The sequence below is a fragment of the Vipera berus genome, assembly GCF_964194415.1.
Source record: "Vipera berus genome assembly, chromosome: 2".
In the NCBI taxonomy this organism is placed as follows: Eukaryota; Metazoa; Chordata; class Lepidosauria; order Squamata; family Viperidae; genus Vipera; species Vipera berus.
In genome coordinates, this window is record NC_138203.1 from 268467120 (window position 1) to 268489306 (window position 22187).

The window sequence follows — 22187 nt, forward strand, 5'->3', positions numbered from 1 at the left end:
GGGGTTGAAGATCTTGCTGATGATAGCCCTCAGCCAGGCCCCTCCCACTTGGTCACCACGGAGACCCAGCTGTGTGAGCCTGACTGTGGATGAAGATGACCCACAGCTGGCCCTGTTCAAGGACGCCCGACGCAGGAGGCAGTCAATCAGGAGTAAACAGAGGAAGGCAATGGGGCTCCTCGGAAGGAGGCAGAGAGAAGCCACGCCCTGAACTCTATATAAGGGGAATGTCTGGGAGGGCTGGTTTGCTGAAGGCAACCGCTCGGATGGTTCATGTTTCTTAAAGCTCCTGTTTCTTGGTTCGGGTCTTGTTTGTTTTGTAGCTATAAATTTGGCAGGCGTAATTCCAGCCTCTTGCCGGTTGTAAAGGGGTTGTCCCTGCCTTTTCTGCAGGGCCGGTAGCAGGCTGGTACAGAACAATTTGTGATTCACAGACATTTACAGATAGTCCTCAACGACGACAATTGAGACAGGAATTTTGATCGCTAAGTGAAACGGTCATTAAGTGAGTCATCACAGGACCAGACCTGATTTTGCGACTATTTTTACTGTGGTTGTTAAGTGAATCTTGCAGTATTTAAGTGAATCATGTCATTAAGCAAATCCAGTTTCCCCTGTTCACTTCATCAGCTGGGAATACTTCAAACTGCAGTCATGTGACGGCAAGGATGCTGCAACCGGTCATAAGTATGAACCAGTTGCTAAGCATCCAGATCACAACCACGTGATCCTTGGGGTGGGGTGACAGCTGTATAGCGATAGCAGTAGCTCTTAGACTTATATACTGCTTCACGGTGCTTTACAGCCCTCTGTCAACCCTCCGGCTAGCAAATTCAGTATTGAAGAAACTCTACAATCTTAAGGTGCCATAAGAGATAAACTTTATTGAATACACATCGGGGACTGAAGAAGCAAAATCAACTCTAGTTTTCCCACGCGAAAATCTGGTTGATTAACAATAGCTTTTCCTAACCCACCAAATGTTCACAATCACATCTCTTCAGTTTGTTATGGGAATAATCCACTTCTCCATCAGACACCAGTCTGTGGATGGCTTCTTGAAACTCCCATTTCTTTCCCAGGCTCCCTCCCCCCTGTTTCTATGGCAAGTTGAGCAGCGGCAGAGGTTAACAAGCATCTTAGCAATTCAACTTTGACATCCTCTCTACACAATTTACTGAGTCAGCATATTGCCCCCAACAGTCTGGGTCCTCATTTTACTGACCTCGGAAGGATGGAAGGCCGAGGCAACCTTGAGCCGGTGAGGATCGAACTGCCGACAGCCGGCAGTCAGCGGAAGTAGCCTTCACTACTGCATTCTAACCACTGCGCCACCCCGGCTCTATCTTCCAGGATAGGTTGTAGGTCACTTTTTCCAATGCCGTTGTAACTCCAAAGTGACAATTCCAAGATATTTTTAAAACAAGTGGTCATAAGTGCAGGACTACCTGTGTTACAGAAGTTGGCTTTTGTTGATTTTATAGATTTATTGCATGCTATAAAACAACTTTATCTCTTTTTTTTCTCCTACAGTTCAACCTTGCTTATTAGAATCATTCTCACACCTATAGTTGGATCCTATAAATTATAGATGACTTCTTCTTTTTTTGTTTCGCTTTCCTTGTTAAATGTCCCAAGCATGTTTGATCCAAGCCCTGATTGTATAGGTGTGGCCCTGAATGAGGAACAAGTAGTATGAAACTGAGGCTTTCATAGAACATGCTAAAGGCTAGAATATACATAGGGTGTAGTCAGCCAGTGAATTCTTGTTTCTATTTAGCAGAGATACAGCTACAATACCAACGATGAAACTATGATAACCCAATTAGCCAAGATATTGTTGTGAAGCAGAATTTGCTCAAAAGCAAGTGTTTAGAGCTCAGTGGGTTAGGATGCTGAGCTTGTCGATCAGAAGGTCGGCAGCTTGGCGGGTCGAATCCCGAGTGCCGCGTAGCAGAGTGAGCGCCTGTTACTCGTCCCAGCTTCTGCCAACCTAGCAGTTCGAAAGCACGTAAAAATGCAAGTAGAAAAATAGGGACCACTATGGTGGGAAGGTAACGGCGTTCCATGTGCCTTTGGCGTCTAGTCATGCTGGCCACATGACCACGGAGACGTCCTCGGACAAGCGCTGGCTCTTCGGCTTTGAAATGGAGATGAGCACCAGCCCCTAGAGTCGGAAATGACTAGCACGCATGTGTGGGGGAACCTTTACCTTTACCTTAGAGTAGATTAACGGTACATTGGTTGGGGATAGGCATCTTGCAGATATAAGTTTAAAAGAAATTATTCTTTTTCTCCAAAATACCAGAGGGCAGGACAAGAAGCAATGGGTGGAAGCTTGTTAAAGAGAGACCCAACCAATATGCATGGGGGATTAATAACATAGCATTTTCAAGGTTGTATGTAATAAGAGGCATAAGAACTGGCAGGGTTAAGCTAAGGAGGGAAAACTTACCTTTCAAACTAATTGGAGAATGTGATTTATGATGGTTAACTAAAGGAGGGAACTATGCTTTAATATTATTGTGCTCAGGGAATCCAGATTTCAGCTTTAACCAAGTATTGCCAATGTTATGTGGCTCTAATAAAGACTTTTAAGGTAAACAATGCCTCAGAGTTCTTTGAAGAATTCGTGGGAAGCTTGATGTCTATATTTTATGAAATACAAAGAATTCACTGGTTCTGTATAAAGAAGACATTTGTATAGCTGGAGCTAATCTAGTAGAAATTACTTTGTTAACATACTGGAAAAAAAAGTAGCCTGCATGTGAATGAAACAGTATTTGACTAAGGATTATCTTTGTTTTTTAGTACTTGTTCTTCGTCTGGTGCTATTTTCAACCATATTAAGTTGCCAATTCCTAAGTCAGAGAGTAAGAGGAATTATTCAGGCATGATACTAATCTCAGCGCAAGATCAGTTGCGGGATGCATTTAAAACCATTGGAGCAAAACCGATCCAGATAGAATGACTCACTGTTTGTATTTGTGCAAATAAATAAATAGTTACTTGATCCGTGTCCTGATTTTGAATTTGTTCTATTTTTTGTACTGTATGCTGCCAAGGGTGGAACATCTACTGGCGACAAATAAAAGGTGTATGTAATGAAAGAAAAACAAAGGTCTCATATTTGTTAAGACGCGATTAACTTCGGAAGTACCAAAAATACCGAGTCAACAGAAGCTTAATAGGATAGAATTAAATTGCTGAGCTTGTATGTCAGACTTCCTGAATCTGACCTCGGATCCTATTAAAATCCATCTAAGAACAATTCTACATTTTGGCAATCTTCCCTTCAATGGTCCTGTTCCTATATCATTTCTCTTGTTACACTAATCTGGGAGTGCCCATTTCCATATTGCCTGGGAGGACTGTAGGAAATTAAAATCATATCCGGCTGCTAAGCTTAGTTCAGGGCCAGACAAAGGAATTGATTGAGGATTTCACCAGCACACGAAGCCCAGAAAGACTTAAGGTTTGATGTCTGGCACACCCTTTTCATTGCAGCTGTTACACCCAGCATAGTTTCACGTGCTCTTCTCCCCTCCTCTGCCCACATTTTTACCCTTGACATCCTCAAGGATGGTATCCCGACTCACTTTTTTCCTTCCGGACAATCCTCTGAGGTGGGTTAGTTTAAGGACAAAAGTCCTTCTGATGCAAAACTCCAGATAGCTGCTAGGTGGCAGGAGAGGATCAGCTTCTCCTGTTTTTCTTTGCTGCCACCTAGAGGTCACCATACAGTTTTTTGCAGCTTGGAAATGTTAGAAACCTTTTTACAAGTACCTGAAGGTAGTAGCAGTTTAGCTTCATGGTAGAGATGAATGGGACGCAGTGGCTCAGTGGGTTAGGACGCTGAGCTTGTCGATCAGAAGATCGGCAGTTTGGCGGGTCGAATCCTGAGTGCCGCGTAGCGGAGTGAGCGCCTGTTACTCATCCCAGCTTCTGCCAACCTAGCAGTTCGAAAGCACGTAAAAATGCAAGTAGAAAAATAGGGACCACTACGGTGGGAAGGTAACAGCGTTCTGTGAGCCTTTGGCGTCTAGTCATGCCGGCCACATGACCACGGAGACGTCCTCGGACAAGCGCTGGCTCTTCGGCTTTGAAACGGAGATGAGCACCGCCCCCTAGAGTTGGAAACAACTAGCACGCATGTGCGGGGGAACCTTTACCTTTACCTTTAGAGATGAATGATAATAGAATAATTATAGATTAAGAGGAATTTGATTGCAGCCAGATACCACGCAGAGAGAGGATCTTTGGAGTGTGATTGAGGAATAAGCTGTAGGGGTTGGTTCATACTTAGCAGGAAGTCACGGTGGTACGTTTCACTCACTGTAGTAAGTTGAAAAGAAACAAACCATGGTCTGACTTCTGAATCCAGACAACAAGAGCTCCCACTGACTTCTCCCTCCCATTTGGGGCATCTATCTGCCTTGTGGGTGGGTATTGCAGTCAGGATAAGGGGTACAAAACTAAAGGCAAGCAGAATGTGAGGTTAATCGGATTTACTTATAGACCCCAGGTTCTGCTCTTCCAAGATTTTATCCTAGTTTGAAATGTAAATACATAAATGCATAATTATTAGACTAGAGACAAGCAGTGGGCCAATTCCCTTAGCTTGAAAAAGAGAGTGAGGCTAGTGCAAGGGATGCAGGCTGAGAATAAAGCCTCCACACATTTTTCTTCTCACTTGGCACAAGTGCAAATGCACGCGCACATGAGGACCCAGATTGTTGGGGGCAATAAGCTGACTTTGTAATAATGCCGCTTGGGGGGGGGGCGAAAGCCCTAATAAGCAGGCATATACATAGAATGAAGGCTATTGCTAAGCACATTGATTTGTGCTTCTTAGATTGTAAGCCGCCCTGAGTCTTCGGAGAAGGGCGGGATATAAATGGGATAAAAACAACAACAAAAAAACATACATGCACATACGTGCAGAGAATTGAAAACGGGGGCTCCTGGTTCCTTGTTTGTCTATGTCAGGGGTCTTCAAACTTGGCCCTTTTATGACTTGTGGATTTCAACTCCCAGAATTCCTCAGCCAGCATGCCTGGCTGAGGAATTCTGGGAGTTGAAGTCCACAAGTCATAAAAGGGCCAAGTTTGAAGACCCCTGGTCTATGTTATATTTAGCAGGTTGGAAGTGACACACCTCCAGAACTGGCTTTGTCTTCGAGGGTTTTGTCACGCCGCATTCTTGGAACAGGTTCCTTCTTTTAAACATAGGTTAAACCTAGCAGGGCTGCAATCCAAGTATTTGTGTACAAGTCCTGCCAGGTGAGGCTCTCTTGGTTGCCAAATGGAGATTAGCTCTGCCTGCAGCTTCTCCTGAGCAAGCAGGAAACCTGCTGAAGTCTTCTGCCACTTTCAGTGATGGACCTTCTCCACCCACTGTAGCTTAAGCATGTTGCCTGACAGTCTAATTGACTGAGATTCCCTTATGGGAGAGAAGCAGGATTAAGAAGTTCAAAGTTTAGAAGGAATCCACAAAAGGATATAAGGCAAACAGAAGTAACCTGGAGGTGTAGAATTGGATAGCCTGGCCAAATGTGGCATGGTTTCTAAAGTTCTAACCCAGACATGTCAAACACAAGGCCCGGGGGCCAGATCCGGCCCGCGAAGTGGTTTCATGTGGCCCCCAAAGCCATCCTGGAAACAGTGAGGGAACGGTCCCCGCTGCCTTGGCCCTGGCCCAGAGACCCTCCTTCTGCCAGAGACCCCCAGATCTGTCCCACTCCTGCCCAGGCCCCCATAGGCACCCTTGATGCCAATGATGTAGAGCTGGCCACGCCCACCCAGTAGGCCATACGCACTCTAGCCACGCCCACCCTGGCCATACCCACCCGGCCCCCTGAGGGTAACCACAATGCTGATGTGGCCCTCAATGAAATTGAGTTTGACACCCCTGTCCTAACCGAATGTTGAGTACAAAAGATATCCGGGGTGGGTGCTGTTTGGGAGAAATGGGATGAGAGAAAAGAACTGGGTGCTACCAAGAGAAGAAAAAAGGTATCAAAGATCATTGATTTGAGCTCGTTTCCACCCAATCCTTGCTTCAGCCTTTAGCACCATACCAATCTAATCTCAGAATAACACAGTTGGAAGAGACTTTGGAGGTCTTCTAGCCCAACCCCCTTCTCAAGCAGAAAACCCTCTACCATTTCAGACAAATGGTTGTCCAATCTCTACTTCAAAACCTCCAGGGCTGGAGCACCCAACTTCCAGAGGCAAGACGTTCCACTAATTAATTGTTCTAACTGTCAGGAAATTCCCCCTTAATTCTAGGCTGCTTCTCTTTTTTTGTTCAGTTCCCATCCATTGCTTCTTCTCCTCCCCTTCAGGTGCTTGAGAGAACAGCTTGACACCCCACCCCTTCTTTGTGGCAGCCCCTTAGATCAGACATGTCAAACACAAGGCCTGGGGGCCAGATCCGGCCCGCAAAGTGGTTTCATGTGGCCCACGAAGCCATCCTGGAAACAGTGAGGGAATGGCCCCCACTGCCTTGGCCCTGGCCCAGAGACTCTCCTTCTGCCAGAGACCCTCAGATCTGTCCCACTCCTGCCCAGGCCCCCATAGGCACCCTTGATGCGAATGATGTAGAGCTGGCCACGCCCACCTAGTAGGCCATACGCACTCTGGCCACGCCCACCCAGTAGGCCACGCCCACCCTGGCCATACCCACCCGGCCCCCTGAGGGCAACCGTAATGCTGATGCGGCCCTCAATGAAATTGAGTTTGACACCCCTGCCTTAGATATTTGAACACTGCTATCATGTCACTCCTAGTCCTTCTTTTCATTAAACTAGACTAGACATACTCAAGGAAGGTATTTGTGAAAGAAACATTGTTCCACTCTGGTGTAAGGCAGAGGGTTTGAGATAAAGAAAATATCTGCCAGGTTCCAGAAAGAACCTGGGACATCTAAGAGTTTCAACATCTGACTGGACTTTGCTTTTTAGTCTGTGGACTAAAGTCCTGCTTGTACCGTAGGTAGAGCACTGTTTTTCCCCCCAAAGATGGCAACTTTAAAATTTATGGATTTCAACTCCCCAAATTCTCCAGCTTTGAGAATTGAAATCCACACATTTTAAAGTAGCCAAGTTTGATAAACACTAATGGACAGGTAGTCCCCACAAATGGGACTAGAATTTCCATTGTTAAGTAAAGAGGTTCAACAGTGAGTCTCATCCAACTTTATGACCTTATTTTTTTTTATCATTGTTAAATGAATCCCTGCAGTGGTTAAGTGATCACAGGGTTGTTAAGCAAATGCAGCTTCCCCCATTGACTTTGCTTGTTGGAAGCCAGTTAGGAAACGGTAACCACCATGGCCCCAGGATGCTGCAGCCATTGTAAATACATGCTAGTTGCCAAGTGCCTGTATTTTGACCACATGACTGTGGGGATGCTGAAGCAGTTGCAAGTTCGAGGATTGCTTGCAAGTTACCTCCAAGGTCCCTTCCAACTACTACTACTACTACTAGTACTTCTTCTTCTTCTTCTTCTTCTTCTTCTTCTTCTTCTTCTTCTTCTTCTTCTTCTTCTTCTTCTTCTTCTTCTTCTTCTTCTTCTTCTTCTTCTTCTTCTTAGGATGATGATGATGATGATGATGATGTGTTTTCAATGCTGTAGTAACTTCGAATGGTTGCTAAACGAACGGTTGTTAAGTAAAAGATTACCTGTGGAGTATTAGATCATTCTGGTACACCAATTTGGATGGTACCCTTCATCTTCCATCCTTTCTTTAGCAAAACAAAAGGCTGGTCAGAGAATGTGTTCTGATGATAAGCTGAATTAAAGGCTAGGAGGTTTTGGTGAAGCTGGGAGGAATCTGATAAATTAGAGGGCAGGATTGAGCACTTTAACTGTTTTTAACTGGTTTAAAGAGTGGAAGGTTTTGATGGTTGGTATGACAGAGTCACATGCAAGTGAGATGGATGTCCATATACACTAATCAAATAAATATCATAGAATGAGGAAGTTGTTAAATACAATGGGGAGTAATACTGGTATTAAATTACAACATTTTTTGTCTTGGCTCTGTCCATTTTCCGCTCCATGGGCTGCTTATTTGTAGCCAGTGATTTGTCACTTTGGGGGGGGGGGCGGCGGCTAATTTGCACCCCTGATTCAGCCTGGTCAGTGAAATGGCTACAGGCTGATGGAGTTGTGTTGCTTCTGGAAATGGAGTGAAATGGAGCGAATTGAATAAAGATAAGCTGAGGGTTGGGCACATAAGGAGCTTCTGATGGGGGCACATAAGAAGCTTCTGACGGCTTAAAGTGGAATTTCCTGTCTACTGTTGAATAGAAATTTTCCTTTTTGGCAATCCTTCTCAAGTCTCAGGATGAGATCAGCTGGGGAAGCCCCCATCTTCCTCTTGATGAGACGAGACAGGCATGAATACAGTAATTCGGTTTTAGTTCGAACATCTCCCCTGCCTTTCTTGAAATATTCATGCAGCCCTTTACCCCAGGAGTTGACTGAAATCTTATTTTTATGGCTCCTTCGCGCTTGATCAAGTTCCATGAAAAGAATATTTTCTCCATGTAAATATTTGCAGTTTTGGGTTGGGTTCCCCCCCCACTCTTCCTGAGCCACTGGAAGAATCAGTTTTGAATTAAAAACTAGTAGTCCCTGACAATGACAGATGACGAATTATAATTGGTGAATCATAAGGGAAAAGAATGTCCATTTAAAGCTACTTGCAGTGGTTTTTGGCAGAAAAGGTTGTAGAGGAGGAATCTGGGGAAAGGTTTTCCCCCTCTACTGGTAAATTCCTTCTTCTAAGAAATCCCAATTTAAAAAATAATCATCCTGAACTGTGACCAGTCATTCTGACACATAATCCTTCAAGGAAGGGCATTCTGTAAGCATTCCGCTTCTTTCTCTCTCTCTCTCTCTCTCTCTCTCTCTCTTTCTTTCTTTCTTTCTTTCTTTCTTTCTTTCTTTCTTCTTTCTTTCTTTCTTTCTTTCTTTCTTTCTTTCTTTCTTTCTTTCTTTCTTTCTTTCTTTCTTTCTTTCTTTCTTTCTTTCTCTCTCCCTCTCCCTCTCCCTCTCCCTCTCCCTCCCTCCCTCCCTTTTATAAATTTATTCATTTTATGCCATATTTATTACTTTAGAAAAAACTCAACATGTATAATACTCCTTCCTCCTCCTATTTTCCCCACAACAACCCTGTGAAGTGGGTTGGGCAGAGAGAGAGAGAGGGAGTAGCCCAAGATCATCTAGCTCAGGCATGTCAAACTGCTAGCCCGCGGGCAGGGTGCATCACAACGAAACCAGGCCCTCCCCATTGCCAGCAATGGGGAAAAAGTCGTGATACGTCGCGTGATGTCACGTGATGTCGTGAGTTTGACACGCCTGATCTAGCTGGCTTTCATGCCTTAGGCAGGACTAGAACTCCCTGTCACCTGCTGCCTTAACCACTAGACCAGAGTGGGTCTCTTTATAGTTCCCCAAACCCCTTAAATTGGGCAGGACCTGAAATTTTGATTGTGGGCTTTTTTTGTGTGTATTTTGGAGAGCGTGGGGCCTTTAAGGAGTGAAATAGGCTTAAAGGTTTTAAAAATATGTGCTTCATCCCTTAACACCCATCCTCCCTGAAGTCATTCTTCCATATTTTGGAAGGGGTATTCTTTTAATTTCCCAGGTTTATTTGAAACTGCTGAGCTGCAGATGCTAAGAACGGACAGCTGCTTAAAGTTACAAATAAGCCATCTGTTCCTGCAGCATCTTAATCCAGCCAGTAGCATCTCAAGAGATGTTCCTGTTTGCATTTACTTTCTTCCTCCCCACAATTTCAGCATGGGAAGGACTAAAATAACCATGACTCCTCCATCTCTTTTAGCCCGCTTCCAGGAGCCCTCTTCCTCCACCCTAATTCTGCCATTTGTTAAAAAAAAAAAAGAAGGCCAACTCCCTATTCTTTGCACAGGCTGGATGGCCCATTCATCCAAATTGCATGGGTGGCAGCTGTAAGGCGGCCATTTTGCCTCCCAATTTGCTCCTTGTTTCGTTCTGTTTGGGTGTTGTCTTGGCAACCCTGCAAGCCAGTGGATGCAAATGCTCTCCAGATGCAAATGCTGTCTGGGCACAAATGTACTCTGTGAGCTCCAGATTAGCCAGTGGATTTGAGAGGAGCCAGACTGTTCCCATAGCAGCGGGTTGATGGCTGTAGAGTGTAAACCTTTGGGAGTGTCATTTGCCTATCTCTGCGATTGCTGGCCGAGTGCCTCCAGACCATGGCAACTGTTGCTAAGAGAGTTCCCCATGGTCTTGGCATCCTACGACTGTTCCCATGAGGGCTGTCTTGTGGATCAAGCAGTCAGGAGGACCTGGAAGAAACTCCTTCTTCTTTGCTCCTGTTGTTGTTCAGAGTTATCAGTTGTTGCCAGCCTGGCTATAAATCAAGCCTAAAGTAGCACATTTCATGCACATTAGCATAAAGTGCCCAACTGAATCTGAGAAGAATTTATTTATTCTGCTCAACACAGCGCAGCAGAAAGAGACAGACTGCAAGTCCTGAGTGCCTAAAAAAAATTGGGTTCTTTTCCTTGAACCCCCCCTCTCCCTGAATCCCCTCAAAAGTAATTCCCAAATTGTCATTTACAATGTGAGTTAAATATCAATTGTTTTATTGATTCAATTTATTTTGATTGATTCAATTTATACCCATCTCACACGCATGACTTTGGGCAGTGCACAACTTTAAAATACCGTAAGTAAAAATATAATCGTTCAACGATCGCAAAACATATACAGATAGTTTTCAACTTACAGCTGTTCGCCTAGTAGCCATTTGAAGTTACAACAGCATGGAAATAAATGACTATTTTTCACACTTACGACCTTTGCAGCATCCCCATGGTCACGTGATTTACATTTGGATCCTTGACAACTGACTGATATTTATGTCAGACGGTTGAAGTGTCCCAGAATCATGTGATCCCCTTTTGCGACCTTCTGACAAGCAAAGTCAATGGGGAAGCTGGATTCATTTAACAACCAGGTTACTAATTTAACAACTGCAGTGATTCACTTAACAAATGAGGCAAGAAAAGTCATAAAATGGGGCAAAACTCACTTAACAAATTTCTCATTTAGCAACCTAAATTTTAGGCTCATTTGTGGTCGTAAGCTGAGGTCTACCTGTACAATAAATAAAAACACACAACAGCAGGGGAATCATAAAATGGCCTTCAACATAGTTAGGAAGTGGGGTCCACAAACCCCTGTCTCTCTTACATGCACACTTCTTTTGATTGTCACATTAAACAAATAAAATTTCAAATAATTTGAGAGGAGCCAGACCATCAAGTAGAAACTGAGCAAATGTGGAAAAAGCAAGTAGTGGTGAAATCAATAAGAACTGCTGCATTTGGTGCTGTGCCAAAGATTTGGAAAAGCTCTTGGATACAGTCAGAATGGAAGGAATCTCAATTTGTCAATTACAAAAAGTTGCAGTATTTGGAACAGTGCATATATTATTTAGGTAGTCTAGATTTGGTCATCAAAAATACCAAGTCCAATCAGAACTATTATAGAAAATGAAGAATGTAAAGTGCTCTAGCACTTTAGAATTCAAACAGACAGGCATCTGCCACCTAACATGCCGGACTTAACAACTGTCGGTTAGAAAGGCAACAAAAGTCTGGATAGTGGATCTGGCAGTACCCGGAGACCACAGAATAGAAGAGAAACAACTGGAGAATATAACAAAATATAAAACCTGCAAATAGAAATAGAATGACTGTGGCAAAAGAAAGCAAAGATAATACCAATAGTCATAGGAGCCTTGGGTGCAATCCCAAAACAACTGGAGCACCACTTAAACACCATCGGCATTGACAAATTCACCATCAGTCAATTGCAAAAGGCAGCTTTGCTAGGAACAGCTTACATCCTGTGACGATAACTAACACCATCAAACATTAACATCTGCCTATCCCAGCCCTTAAGAGGAACTCGATAGGTGGATAAAAAAGTTAAATCCAGTCTGAACACCTGGCTTGACTGTATAATGAACAATAATAGTAAGTTTTTGTTCTGGTCCCTCTGGGTTTTCAAAATAAAACCCCTGGCTTTCCAAATGCTGTGGTTAGAAAAAAAAATTGTAAGCTTCTAGTAAAAGAAACTAAGAAAGATTGAGGGCAAGAGAAGAAGGGGACGACAGAGAATAAGGTGGCTGGATGGAGTCACTGAAGCAGTAGGCGTGAGCTTAAATGGACTCCAGAAGATGGTGGAGGACAGGAAGGCCTGGAGGAACGTTGTCCATGGGGTCGCGATGGGTTGGACACGACTTCTCAACTAACAATAACAACAAAAGAGACTAAAACACTTGCAGGTCTGTAGTTAAAGTTTCTGTTAGCAGGCTTGGTATTCATAAGGCTATCTTGTCAGAAAAGTGAAAGTTTAATGTTGGTTACACTGTGTTTTACTGGAAGGGATTATGCTACTGTGAAAAGCATATCACCTGGTGATTAATGCTGAAGTTGCATTATTATAAGGAGAGCTCAGCATTTTTATGGGGTGTGTTTGTAACCTTTGTGACTGCAGAGATGCAATTTTTCATGGTCACCAGAAAAACAACAACACAGTAGTTCTTTAACAGGAACTGCAATAGTTGTAGAGGAAACTATTGTTTGGTACAGTTTTCTTTTTAAAGGCTGAGTAGCATTGTTAAAAATTGCCAGTAATTCAGACTCATGGAAAATACTGCCTTCTATAACGTACAGGAGGAATCATCTTAGTTTCCCCTTGCATCTTGAGGGTTGGCTGATACACAAAGTAGCTGCATCTCAAACCTGCTAGAATATTTTAGGCTCTAAAAAGGCTTTTAGAGTCTACACTTTTAGAAGGATAGTTCACGGAGGAGGAGAAACTGGTACATTTAGTCTTCTGCTCCCCTTGCTGTAGCTCTTTTCCTCTCCTAAATAATGAGCATCGTTCTCTCTCTGTTGACCTGGTGTTGGCCCTCCTGGAGAAGTGTGGATAGAACCTGTTCTTGTCTGTGACATGTTTGTGGTACTGTGCGTTGCCTGGGGCTATAGTGCTCTGTCTCCTGTATGATCAAAGAATAGAATTGCACATACAAATTGCATTATGCTTTGGTTTAGTTTTAAGGCATCCTTTTTTTTTGCTCTGAACAATCACCTTAATACAGCTAGTCCTTGACTTGTGACCGTAATGGAGTCTGGCATTACAGTCACAAGTCATTGCAATCATTAAGCAGGTCACTTGACTGGACCTGATGTTTGGGCATTTTTTGTCAGCAATTGTTAAGTGAATATGGAGGTTGTTAAATGAATCCATTTTACTCAGTGGGTATTTTTTTTTTACCAGAACCTGGCAAAAAATATTGAAAGTTGTAGGCACGTGACTATGGGATGCTAAAGATGAGCTAGTTTTGATTGTGGTCGTAAAGATGCACTGGTTGCCAAGTGTCCAAAATCCAATCATCTAACACTCACTCTCTCTCTCTCTCTCTCTCTCTCTCTCTCTCTCTCTCTCTCTCTCTCTCTCTCTCTCTCTCTCTCTCTCTCTTTTTTTTTTCTTTCCAAAATCAGGTCATAAGTAGCTATTTGGGGTGGGTGGGTTTGTCTCCTGTAAGTTTGAACAGTTGCTAAGACCAACACACTTTCCTCCTCCTATGTTTTCCACAAACAGAATCCCTGTGAGGTGAGTTGGACTAGGAGAGACTCACCCAGATGACTTTCATGACTAAGGCAGGACTAGAACTCACAGTCTCCTGTTTTCTAGCCTGGTGCCTTAACCACTAGACCAAACTGGCTCTCATGTAGTGCTTTATGGTATATGCAGGGAACAAGAAAACTTGTTTTGTCCAAGGAATTTATAATATATTTGGAAACATATTTCCAGTTGCAGCCCCAATTTGATTTCCAGTTGATCAAAGGTGTTCAGAAAGACTTCACACAATAGGTGGGTCTGAGGCAAGATTTTAAAATGGCCGACCAACTTTCCTGTATGGTCGGAAGATGCATTAAATTGGTATGTGGGGATAAATAACGCAAAATAGTCTATGGAGATTCTGAATCAACCAGGCCATGGTTGTCCCAAAGGTGCTTTTTCAAAAGGCAACTGCACTTGGTTTTTCCTTGAAGATCTTTTGGTTCTCATCCAAGAAGCTTCTTCACTTCAGAACTGAAAAAGCTTCTTGAATGAGAAGCGAAACGTCTTCAAGGAAAAACAAAGAAAGTCTAGTTGCCTTTTGAAAAAGCACCCTTGGGACTAGGTAGTGAGTGCCATGGTGTGTCTTTGAGCCAAGGCAGATGCTACGTTTATTCCTCTGGGATTTAGGGGAGGAATTTTGAATAGTCTTAAATCAGAAACAACATTAGTATTGGGCTTAAACTCTTAATTTTGATGAATTTCCTGCCTCTGAAAGATGGGAAACTCTGCTGCTGTTTTTCTGCACTTGTGGTTGGAAACCTCAGAGGGTTGGAGGAAAAAAAAGGGAGAAGTTATGTCAGCCTTGCTTGGTAAACCAGATAGGAACTGCAACCAGATGAGCTGATTCCACTTTATTGTAGAACTACACTGACAGAATCTTGTAAATCTGAAAATATACTTATTCCCTTATAGGTCTCTTCTCATCCTTTTGCTGCATCCACGGTCCGCTTATGGGGCTAAGCTACCTCTTATCTGACTATCCCTTGGCAGACTCTCTTTGCCAAGTCTTCCCCGTATGCCTTTATAAGTTGGGCCTGCATGAGTATAGATTACTCAACCCTGAGGAGAAGGAAAAGGGATCTTAGGAGGAGCAGTTTGGGTTTAATGAGAAAGCCAGTGACAAGAAGCCAAAATATTTTTTCAGAAGGAAAAAGGTGGTGGTGGAATTAGCGGAGATACCAGTTATTTTGCAAGAAGCAAGGGTGGAGTGTTGGATAAAAGTAAAAAAAAAAGAAGTAAGAATGGCTATGTGAGAGAGAGAGGGAGGGAAGGAAGGAAGAAAGGAAGGGAGAAAGAAGGGGAAGGAAGGAAGGAAGGAAGGAAGGAAGGAAAGGAAGGAAAGGCAGGAAAGGCAGGAAAAGAGAGAGAGAAAGAGAGGCAAGCTATTTGGCTGTTCCTGACATAAAGAAATTCTATGAAGATTGTCACCATATTTCTGTGAAATGGCAGCATCTAGTGGTGTTCACAGGGATTGCTGACTTTTTCCCCGACATCCTGTCTTGTGCCCAGAGAAACAAAACTCTTTGTCATTATTCCTCTTGCTACCAATTCCAGGCCAACATGAGCTATAGACCAGAATGATTTCTGCTGAACTGTGAGTTGCAGTTTGATGCTTGTATTTAAGCCTCGCTGTTTGGATTGGGCTCTTTTGCAGGCTGGCAGTGATGGAGCCAAAATTGGGAATTGCCCCTTCTCCCAACGACTCTTTATGGTTCTCTGGCTCAAGGGAGTGACCTTCAATGTCACCACAGTGGACACCAAAAGGTAGGTGAGACAACCCTAATCCTGTTCTATTCCCCTGACTCTAGTGATCAGCCTCCTTCTCCATTCCACTCTGGACCTCAGCTCTCAAACATTCCCAACTAAATCCCAAACACATGGAAAGAAGTTGGATGGGGGTCAAACGCATGAGCATATCCAATTTATGTTACAGGTAGTCTTCAACTTGCAACCATTCGTTTAGTGACTAATCGAAGTTACAAAAAAAAGGTGACTTATGACCATTATTGACACTTACAACCATTGCAGCATCTCCGTGGTCACCTGATCAAAAATTGGGCACTTGGCAACTGGCATGTATCTATAACGATTGCGCTGTTCCTGGTGATCACCAGTTGTAACCTTTCCAGATGGCTTCCGACAAGCAAAGTCAATGGGGGAAGCCATATTGGCTTAACGACTGCATGATTCGCTTAACGACTGCAGTGATTCGCTTAACAACTTGGCAAAAAAGATCATAAAATGGGGAAAAACTCACTTAACTGCTGCCTTGCTTAGCAGCAGAAATTTTGGGCTCAGTTGTGGTTGTAATTTGAGGACTATCTGTAAATTAGCTGCCTCAAAGGTGCTTTTTCAAAAAGGAAACAGGACTGGGTTTTTTCCTTGAGGAAGATGTTTCGCTGCTCATTCAAGAAGCTTCATCAGTTCTGATGGTGGGGAGGATGGAAGGACAGGTTCGGACAGGATGGTGGGGTGGAAATGGAAGGATTGTCTTTCTTTGCAGTCATCTGGTTATTAGTCCTCTCTCGGAGAGCCTTTGAGGCCCCTTGGGGGATTTATCCATGTAAATTAGCTGTTTTTCATTTCTTACTTAACATTTCCCTTTTTTTCCATAGGAGAACCGAGGCCGTGCAGAAGCTCTGCCCTGGAGGCCAGCTCCCATTCCTGATGTACGGGACTGAGGTCCATACGGACACTAACAAGATTGAAGAATTCCTGGAAGAGGTTCTGTGCCCTCCTAGGTACGAACTAAACAAAGCCATAGAGCTGATTGGCAAAGTGGATTTTGGGATATAGAAAGAATTTCATATGATATTATCAAACTCTATGGATTTGTTGTTGTTGTTGTTTCTCTTAGGTATCCAAAGCTGGCTGCTAATAACCCTGAATCTAACACAGCTGGCCTTGATGTCTTTGCCAAATTCTCTGCCTATATCAAGAACTCAAACCCATCTCTCAACGCCAGTGAGTATCTTGGACCCAAAGTCCTGACTGCTGTTCCTGTGTGATCACTTAATAACTCTTGGGAATTCATTTCCTTTTCCTTGCTTCTTGGTTGGGTTGTGTTCCTCAACCTTGCCTTTTCACTTTCTTCTTTCTCTTTTGGCTTCTCTTCTCCAATCCAAAATTCCTCGGCTCATTTCCCACAAAGTGTCACTTGTACAATATATGGATAAGCAACAGGAGAAAGTAAGTACATTTGTGGGAAACCTAACATTTGCAGTAGGGCTCTGCGTGGCTGTATAAGGTTAAAGAAAGGATCTCATTGGGGGGGAGGAAAACCTCAGGAGCCAATAAGGAAATGCCTATTAAAAAAGGGGAGGGGAAAAGGAGGGAACAGAGAGCAGAATGGAATAGACCAGGGGTAGGCAACCTCGGCTCTTTTATGATTCATGGACTTCAACTCCCAGAATTCTATGCTGACTCAGGAATTCTGGGAGTTGAAGTCCATGAGTCATAAAAGAGCCGAAGCTGCCTACCCCTGGAATAGACCGACTTGAAGATGGGTGTGACTGGCCAGCAGGAGCCTAAGAAAACAGCACTCAATTCTGCAATATTTGGTACAGTAAATAGCTTCCAAGTGCAGCGCCTCACTGGTTGTTTATTTATTTTTATTTATATGAATTTATAAGCCACCCAACCCCAATGTACTCTCAACATTTCTAACTTGCCACTCCATTCTCATTGGTCTGTAATGTAACGTTCTTCCTGCTTGCTTTCACTGTGAAATTACCCGTCAATTACTTCATTACCTGTTGCCTTTAATCTTTCCTAGCTAAATCTTTTTTTTTTTTGGACATTATTTGTTTTTTTTTACTTGTATACAGTTCAGAGGCTAACTGGGCAGCTTCCATTAAAAACAATAAGAACACTTTTAAAAATGAAACAAAATCATTGTTGCCTACCATTTAGTTGTTGTCCCTCATTTCCCACCAACAGCTATGCCTCTTTTTGAGTTTACCCCCAAAATCCTAGAGACGGAATCGATCCTCTTTCTGCCCTCTTACTAATGTTCTTCTTCTTTTCTAGTTCCATATCTTGAATCTCACTGGCCCTATTTGCTTTCTTCTTGGATACTGTCAAGCTTGCAAAGTAATCCAGACCAGAAGTAGATCCCGGATTACTAGCGCCATCTTTATTGTAAGGTTACATTAACAGAATTTGGAAGTACTCTTCCCTTCCCTCCCTCCCTTTTTTCACAGCCCTGTGGTCCCTTAATTTGGGGTAGAGTCGGGGTGACTAGATGGAGCTGAGCATTTACTGGCTGAATGCCCTTCCTGATGCCTATGAGGTGTTCACAGCAAATATTTTTTTCTTTGTGCCCTGAGAGAGAAACATCTGCCACTACCTAGGGTTGAACTCTCAACCTTCCAAGTCAGAGGCGAGTGTCTTCACCACTAGGCCACTGTGCAGCTCACTTTCTTCCCTCACTTATTTCCCCCCAAAGTAGGGAGGGTCCCTTCTGAGTTGCCTTTTGACACCCCTCCTCCTCTGAATGCAAATTTTATTTGTCAGACTATTATCTAGGCCAGGGGTAGGCAACCTTGGCTCTTTTACGACTCGTGGACTTCAACTCCCAGAATTCCTGAGCCAGCTATGCTGAGGGGAAAGGGAGAGGTTTCCATGCTTAGCCATGCTGGCTCAGGAATTCTGGGAGTTGAAGTCCACGAGTCGTAAAAGAGCCAAGGTTGCCTACCTCTGATCTAGGCTGCGGCTCTACCTCCTATATCTCCCAAGATCATTCCATTATAGCTACCGTTGGCTTCCTCTCTGTTTCTGCCTTGTTCCACTTGTTCTAAACCTCCTGAGCTTTTTCCCAATTCAATGACCAACTGAATCCTTCCAGCTGCGTTGACTTCTCCTTTAGATTTTTCATTGGTACCTCTTATCCCTTTTCCTTCCTACCCCACTCTTCAATTCCTAGATCTTGAGAAAGGTTTGCTGAAAGCACTGAAAGTGCTGGACGTTTATTTGATGACACCGCAACCTGAAGAGGTGGATGAGAACAGCGCAGAAGATGAAGGCCAATCCAACCGCAAATTTCTTGACGGAAATGAACTTACGTTGGCAGACTGCAATCTGCTGCCCAAGCTCCATATTGTCAAGGTGAAAAACTTTCTGGAGACAGGGTTGCCTCTAAATTATTATGGGGAACGGGAGCTAAGAGGGTGGTTTCCTTCACATCCTATTTGTAAGCCTCCCAGAAGCATACAGTTGAGGAAAAAATGCGGGAAGAATGACATTTTTGGTCTTATTTTCATAACTCCTAGTTTTATACAGGAAGGCACAAAGGCCTCCACCAGAGCATTTGAGGCCCATCTTAGGAGTGCCATATTCAGATCTGAAATGCTGAGGGCGCTTCGTATTTGGTGTGTTCATTCTTTCTTCATCTGTCAGCTGTTACTTGAAGCTCTGCCTTTTCCTGGGCTTGTGTGAGGTCAGGGAAATATGCACAATTGAGTTGAGGAGGCAACAACAGAAGGGAACAACATGTTGCTGTCTCCTTAACTCCAACACATTTTTTCTTGAGCTCATGCAGCATCTGTGTGAGGCCAGGAAAAATTGAGAAACGGTTGACAGAGACAGGGTTACCACATCAGATTCAAAGCACTCTTGCCTACTTCAGATATGATTCAGATCCATAGCATACTACAGGTAGTCCTCAAACCTACAACCATAATTGAGCCCCAAAATTTATGTTGCTGAATGAAAAAATTGTAAAGTGGGTTTTGCCCCATTTTATGACTTTTCTCGTAAAGTTGTTAATCACTGCAGTTCTTAAACTAGTAACCTGGTTGTTAAGTGAATTGGCTTCCCCATTGACTTTGCTTGTCAGAAAGTCGCAAAAGGGGATCACATGACTGGGACACTGCAGCCGTCATAAATATGAATCAGTTGTCAAGCATCCAAATGTAAATCACACGTCTATGGGGATGCAACGGTCATAAGTGTGGAAAATGGTTGTAAGTCATTTTTTTTAGTGCTGTTGTAACTTTGAGAGTCACTAAATGAACAGTTGACAGTTGAGGACTATCTGTGTTGTGATTTCCCCAAAATCTTTTCAGGCCTTTCTTAGCTGAGACTTCATTACAGATAGTTCTTAACTTACAACCATTCATTTAGTGACCATTAAAAAGTTCCAATGGCATTGAAAAAAGTGAGTTATGACCATTTTTCACACATATGACTGTTGCAGAATCCCCATAGTCACATTGATTAAAATTGAGATGGTTGGCAACTGGCTCATATTTATGACTGTTGCAGTGTCCCCGGGTCATGTGATCACCTTTTGCGACCTTCTGACAAGCAAAGACAATAGGAGAGCCAGATTCATGTCACAACCATATTACTAACTTAACAACTGCAGTGATTCACTTAACAACTGTAGCAAGAAAGGTCATAAAATGAGGCAAAACTTTACAAATGTCCTGCTTAGCAACATAAATTTGAGGCTCAATTGTGGTCATACCCTTATCAGCATATTATAGCAGTGGGCTACAAACTAGTCTTCATAAAAAGCTAAGACTCTTAGAGCCTAAAGGTAAAGGTAAAGGTTCCCCCGCACATGCGTGCTAGTCGTTTCCGACTCTAGGGGCCGGTGCTCATCTCCGTTTCAAAGCCGAAGAGCCAGCGCTTGTCCGAGGACGTCTCCGTGGTCATGTGGCCGGCATGACTAGACGCCAAAGGTGCACGGAACGCTGTTACCTTCCCACCGTAGTGGTCCCTATTTTTCTACTTGCATTTTTACGTGCTTTCGAACTGCTAGGTTGGCAGAAGCTGGGACGAGTAACAGGCGCTCACTCTGTTACACGGCACTCGGGATTCGACCCGCCAAACTGCCGACCTTCTGATCGACAAGCTCAGTGTCCTAACCCACTGAGCCACCGCGTCCCTTCTCTCTTAGAGCCTAATGCTATGCAATTGCCAGCTTTATTTATTAATTAGATTTGTTTGCTGCCCATCTTGCCAAATAGCAATAACTCTAGCTCTTAGACCAGGGGTCTTCAAACTTGGCCCTTTTATGACTTGTGGACTTCAACTCCCAGAATTCCTCAGCCAGCGTGCCTGGCTGAGGAATTCTGGGAGTTGAAGTCCACAAGTCATAAAAGGGCCAAGTTTGAAGACCCCTGTCTTAGATTTATATACTGCCCCATAGCGCTTTACAGCACACTCTGGGTGGTTTGCAGAGTCAGCACATTGCCCCCAACAATCTGGGTCCTCATTTTACTGACCTCACAAGGAGGGGAGGCTGAGCCAACCTTGAGCCCTGTCAGGATCGAACCCCAGGCTGTGGGCAAAGTTTGCCTGCAATCCAGCCTTCCAACCACTGAGCCACCAGGGTTCCTTCCTTGCAGAATGTACCAATTGATCAGTAGGTTGAAACTGCAAATAATTTGTACTTGTACACCTTCCCACCAGGTGGTTTGCAAGAAATACCGTAATTTTACCATTCCTGAGGAATTCTGTGGCATCCATCGCTATCTCAAGAATGCCTACGCTCGTGAGGAGTTTGCCAGCACCTGCCCAGATGACGAAGAAATTGAATTAGCTTATGAGCTGGTTGCCAAAGCTTTGAAGTAGTAAACTTCTAAAATGTGGAGAAGGGACACAGGGCTTCCCTGGCAGGGATTCTTGGATTTGGGCTCCTCCAAGAGTATTTTAACGTGTATTTGTGTTTGGCCACCGGAGGGGGAATGTTTGTTTTCTGGAGGGACAAAATGATTCGAATTTAAATATGAGCAAGTATGAAATTAAAAAATACATGTTTTTAAAAATAGGAAGTTTCTTGTTGTACTTGTTCCCTACCCAAAGCATGATATTATGACTGCTACAGGAATACTGGGTTACTTCTGTAGTTATGAGACGCCCCGCTGGATAATTCTGCAAAGGAGATGGAGCAAGCTAATATGAATCCTGACTTTTAGGTTATTCAACATTTCATACTGGTTGTTCAGAAGAACAGGCAATGTTGCTTTGGCAGTTCAGAGGTTAAGCAAGTTTGGGCCTGTTGAGTATGCAGAATAACAGAGTTGGAAGAGACCTTGGAGGTCATCTAGTCCAACCCCCTACTCAGGCAGGAAACCCTATACCATTTCAGACAAATGGTTGTCCAATCTCATCTTAAAAACTTCCAGTGTTGGAGCATTCACCACTTCTGGAGGCAGGTTGTTCCACTGATTCATTGTTCTGTCAGGAAGTTTCTCCTTAGTTTTAGGTTGCTTCTCTCCTTGACTAGTTTCCATCCGTTGCTTCTTGTCCTGCCTTCGGGCGCTTTGGAGAATAGCTTGACTCCCTCTTCTTTGTGGCAGCCCCTGAGATATTGGAACACTGCTATCATGTCACCCCTCACCCTTCTCTTCATTAAGCTAGACATGGCCAATTCCTGCAACCGTTCTTCATATTTTTTAGCCTCCAGTCCCCTAATCATCTTTGCAGATGTGAGACTACAAGGTGGACACCAGATCTGTAGGATAGGCCAGGAAGATAAAA

The 22187-nt window shown here is 43.6% G+C and overlaps 1 protein-coding gene and 1 long non-coding RNA gene across 2 annotated transcripts in view; one reads left to right on the forward strand and one right to left on the reverse strand.

Annotated features, from left to right (window-relative positions):
- CLIC1 (chloride intracellular channel 1) overlaps positions 1-21462 on the forward strand; it is a 47068-nt gene extending 25606 nt beyond the window's left edge. The window contains exons 2-6 of the mRNA XM_081321191.1: positions 15352-15461; positions 16313-16438; positions 16555-16661; positions 18622-18803; positions 21117-21462. Of these exons, the coding sequence (XP_081177317.1) occupies positions 15352-15461; positions 16313-16438; positions 16555-16661; positions 18622-18803; positions 21117-21278 (687 nt within the window). The 3' untranslated portion in view covers positions 21279-21462. The remainder of the gene's footprint in view (positions 1-15351; positions 15462-16312; positions 16439-16554; positions 16662-18621; positions 18804-21116) is intronic.
- LOC308664171 lies at positions 18814-21107 on the reverse strand. The gene is made up of 3 exons (XR_014025620.1): positions 20823-21107; positions 20605-20679; positions 18814-20232 (listed from the first exon to the last, which is right to left on the reverse strand). It is a non-coding gene; the product is annotated as an uncharacterized lncRNA (long non-coding RNA).
- Positions 21463-22187: the final 725 nt, after the last annotated feature.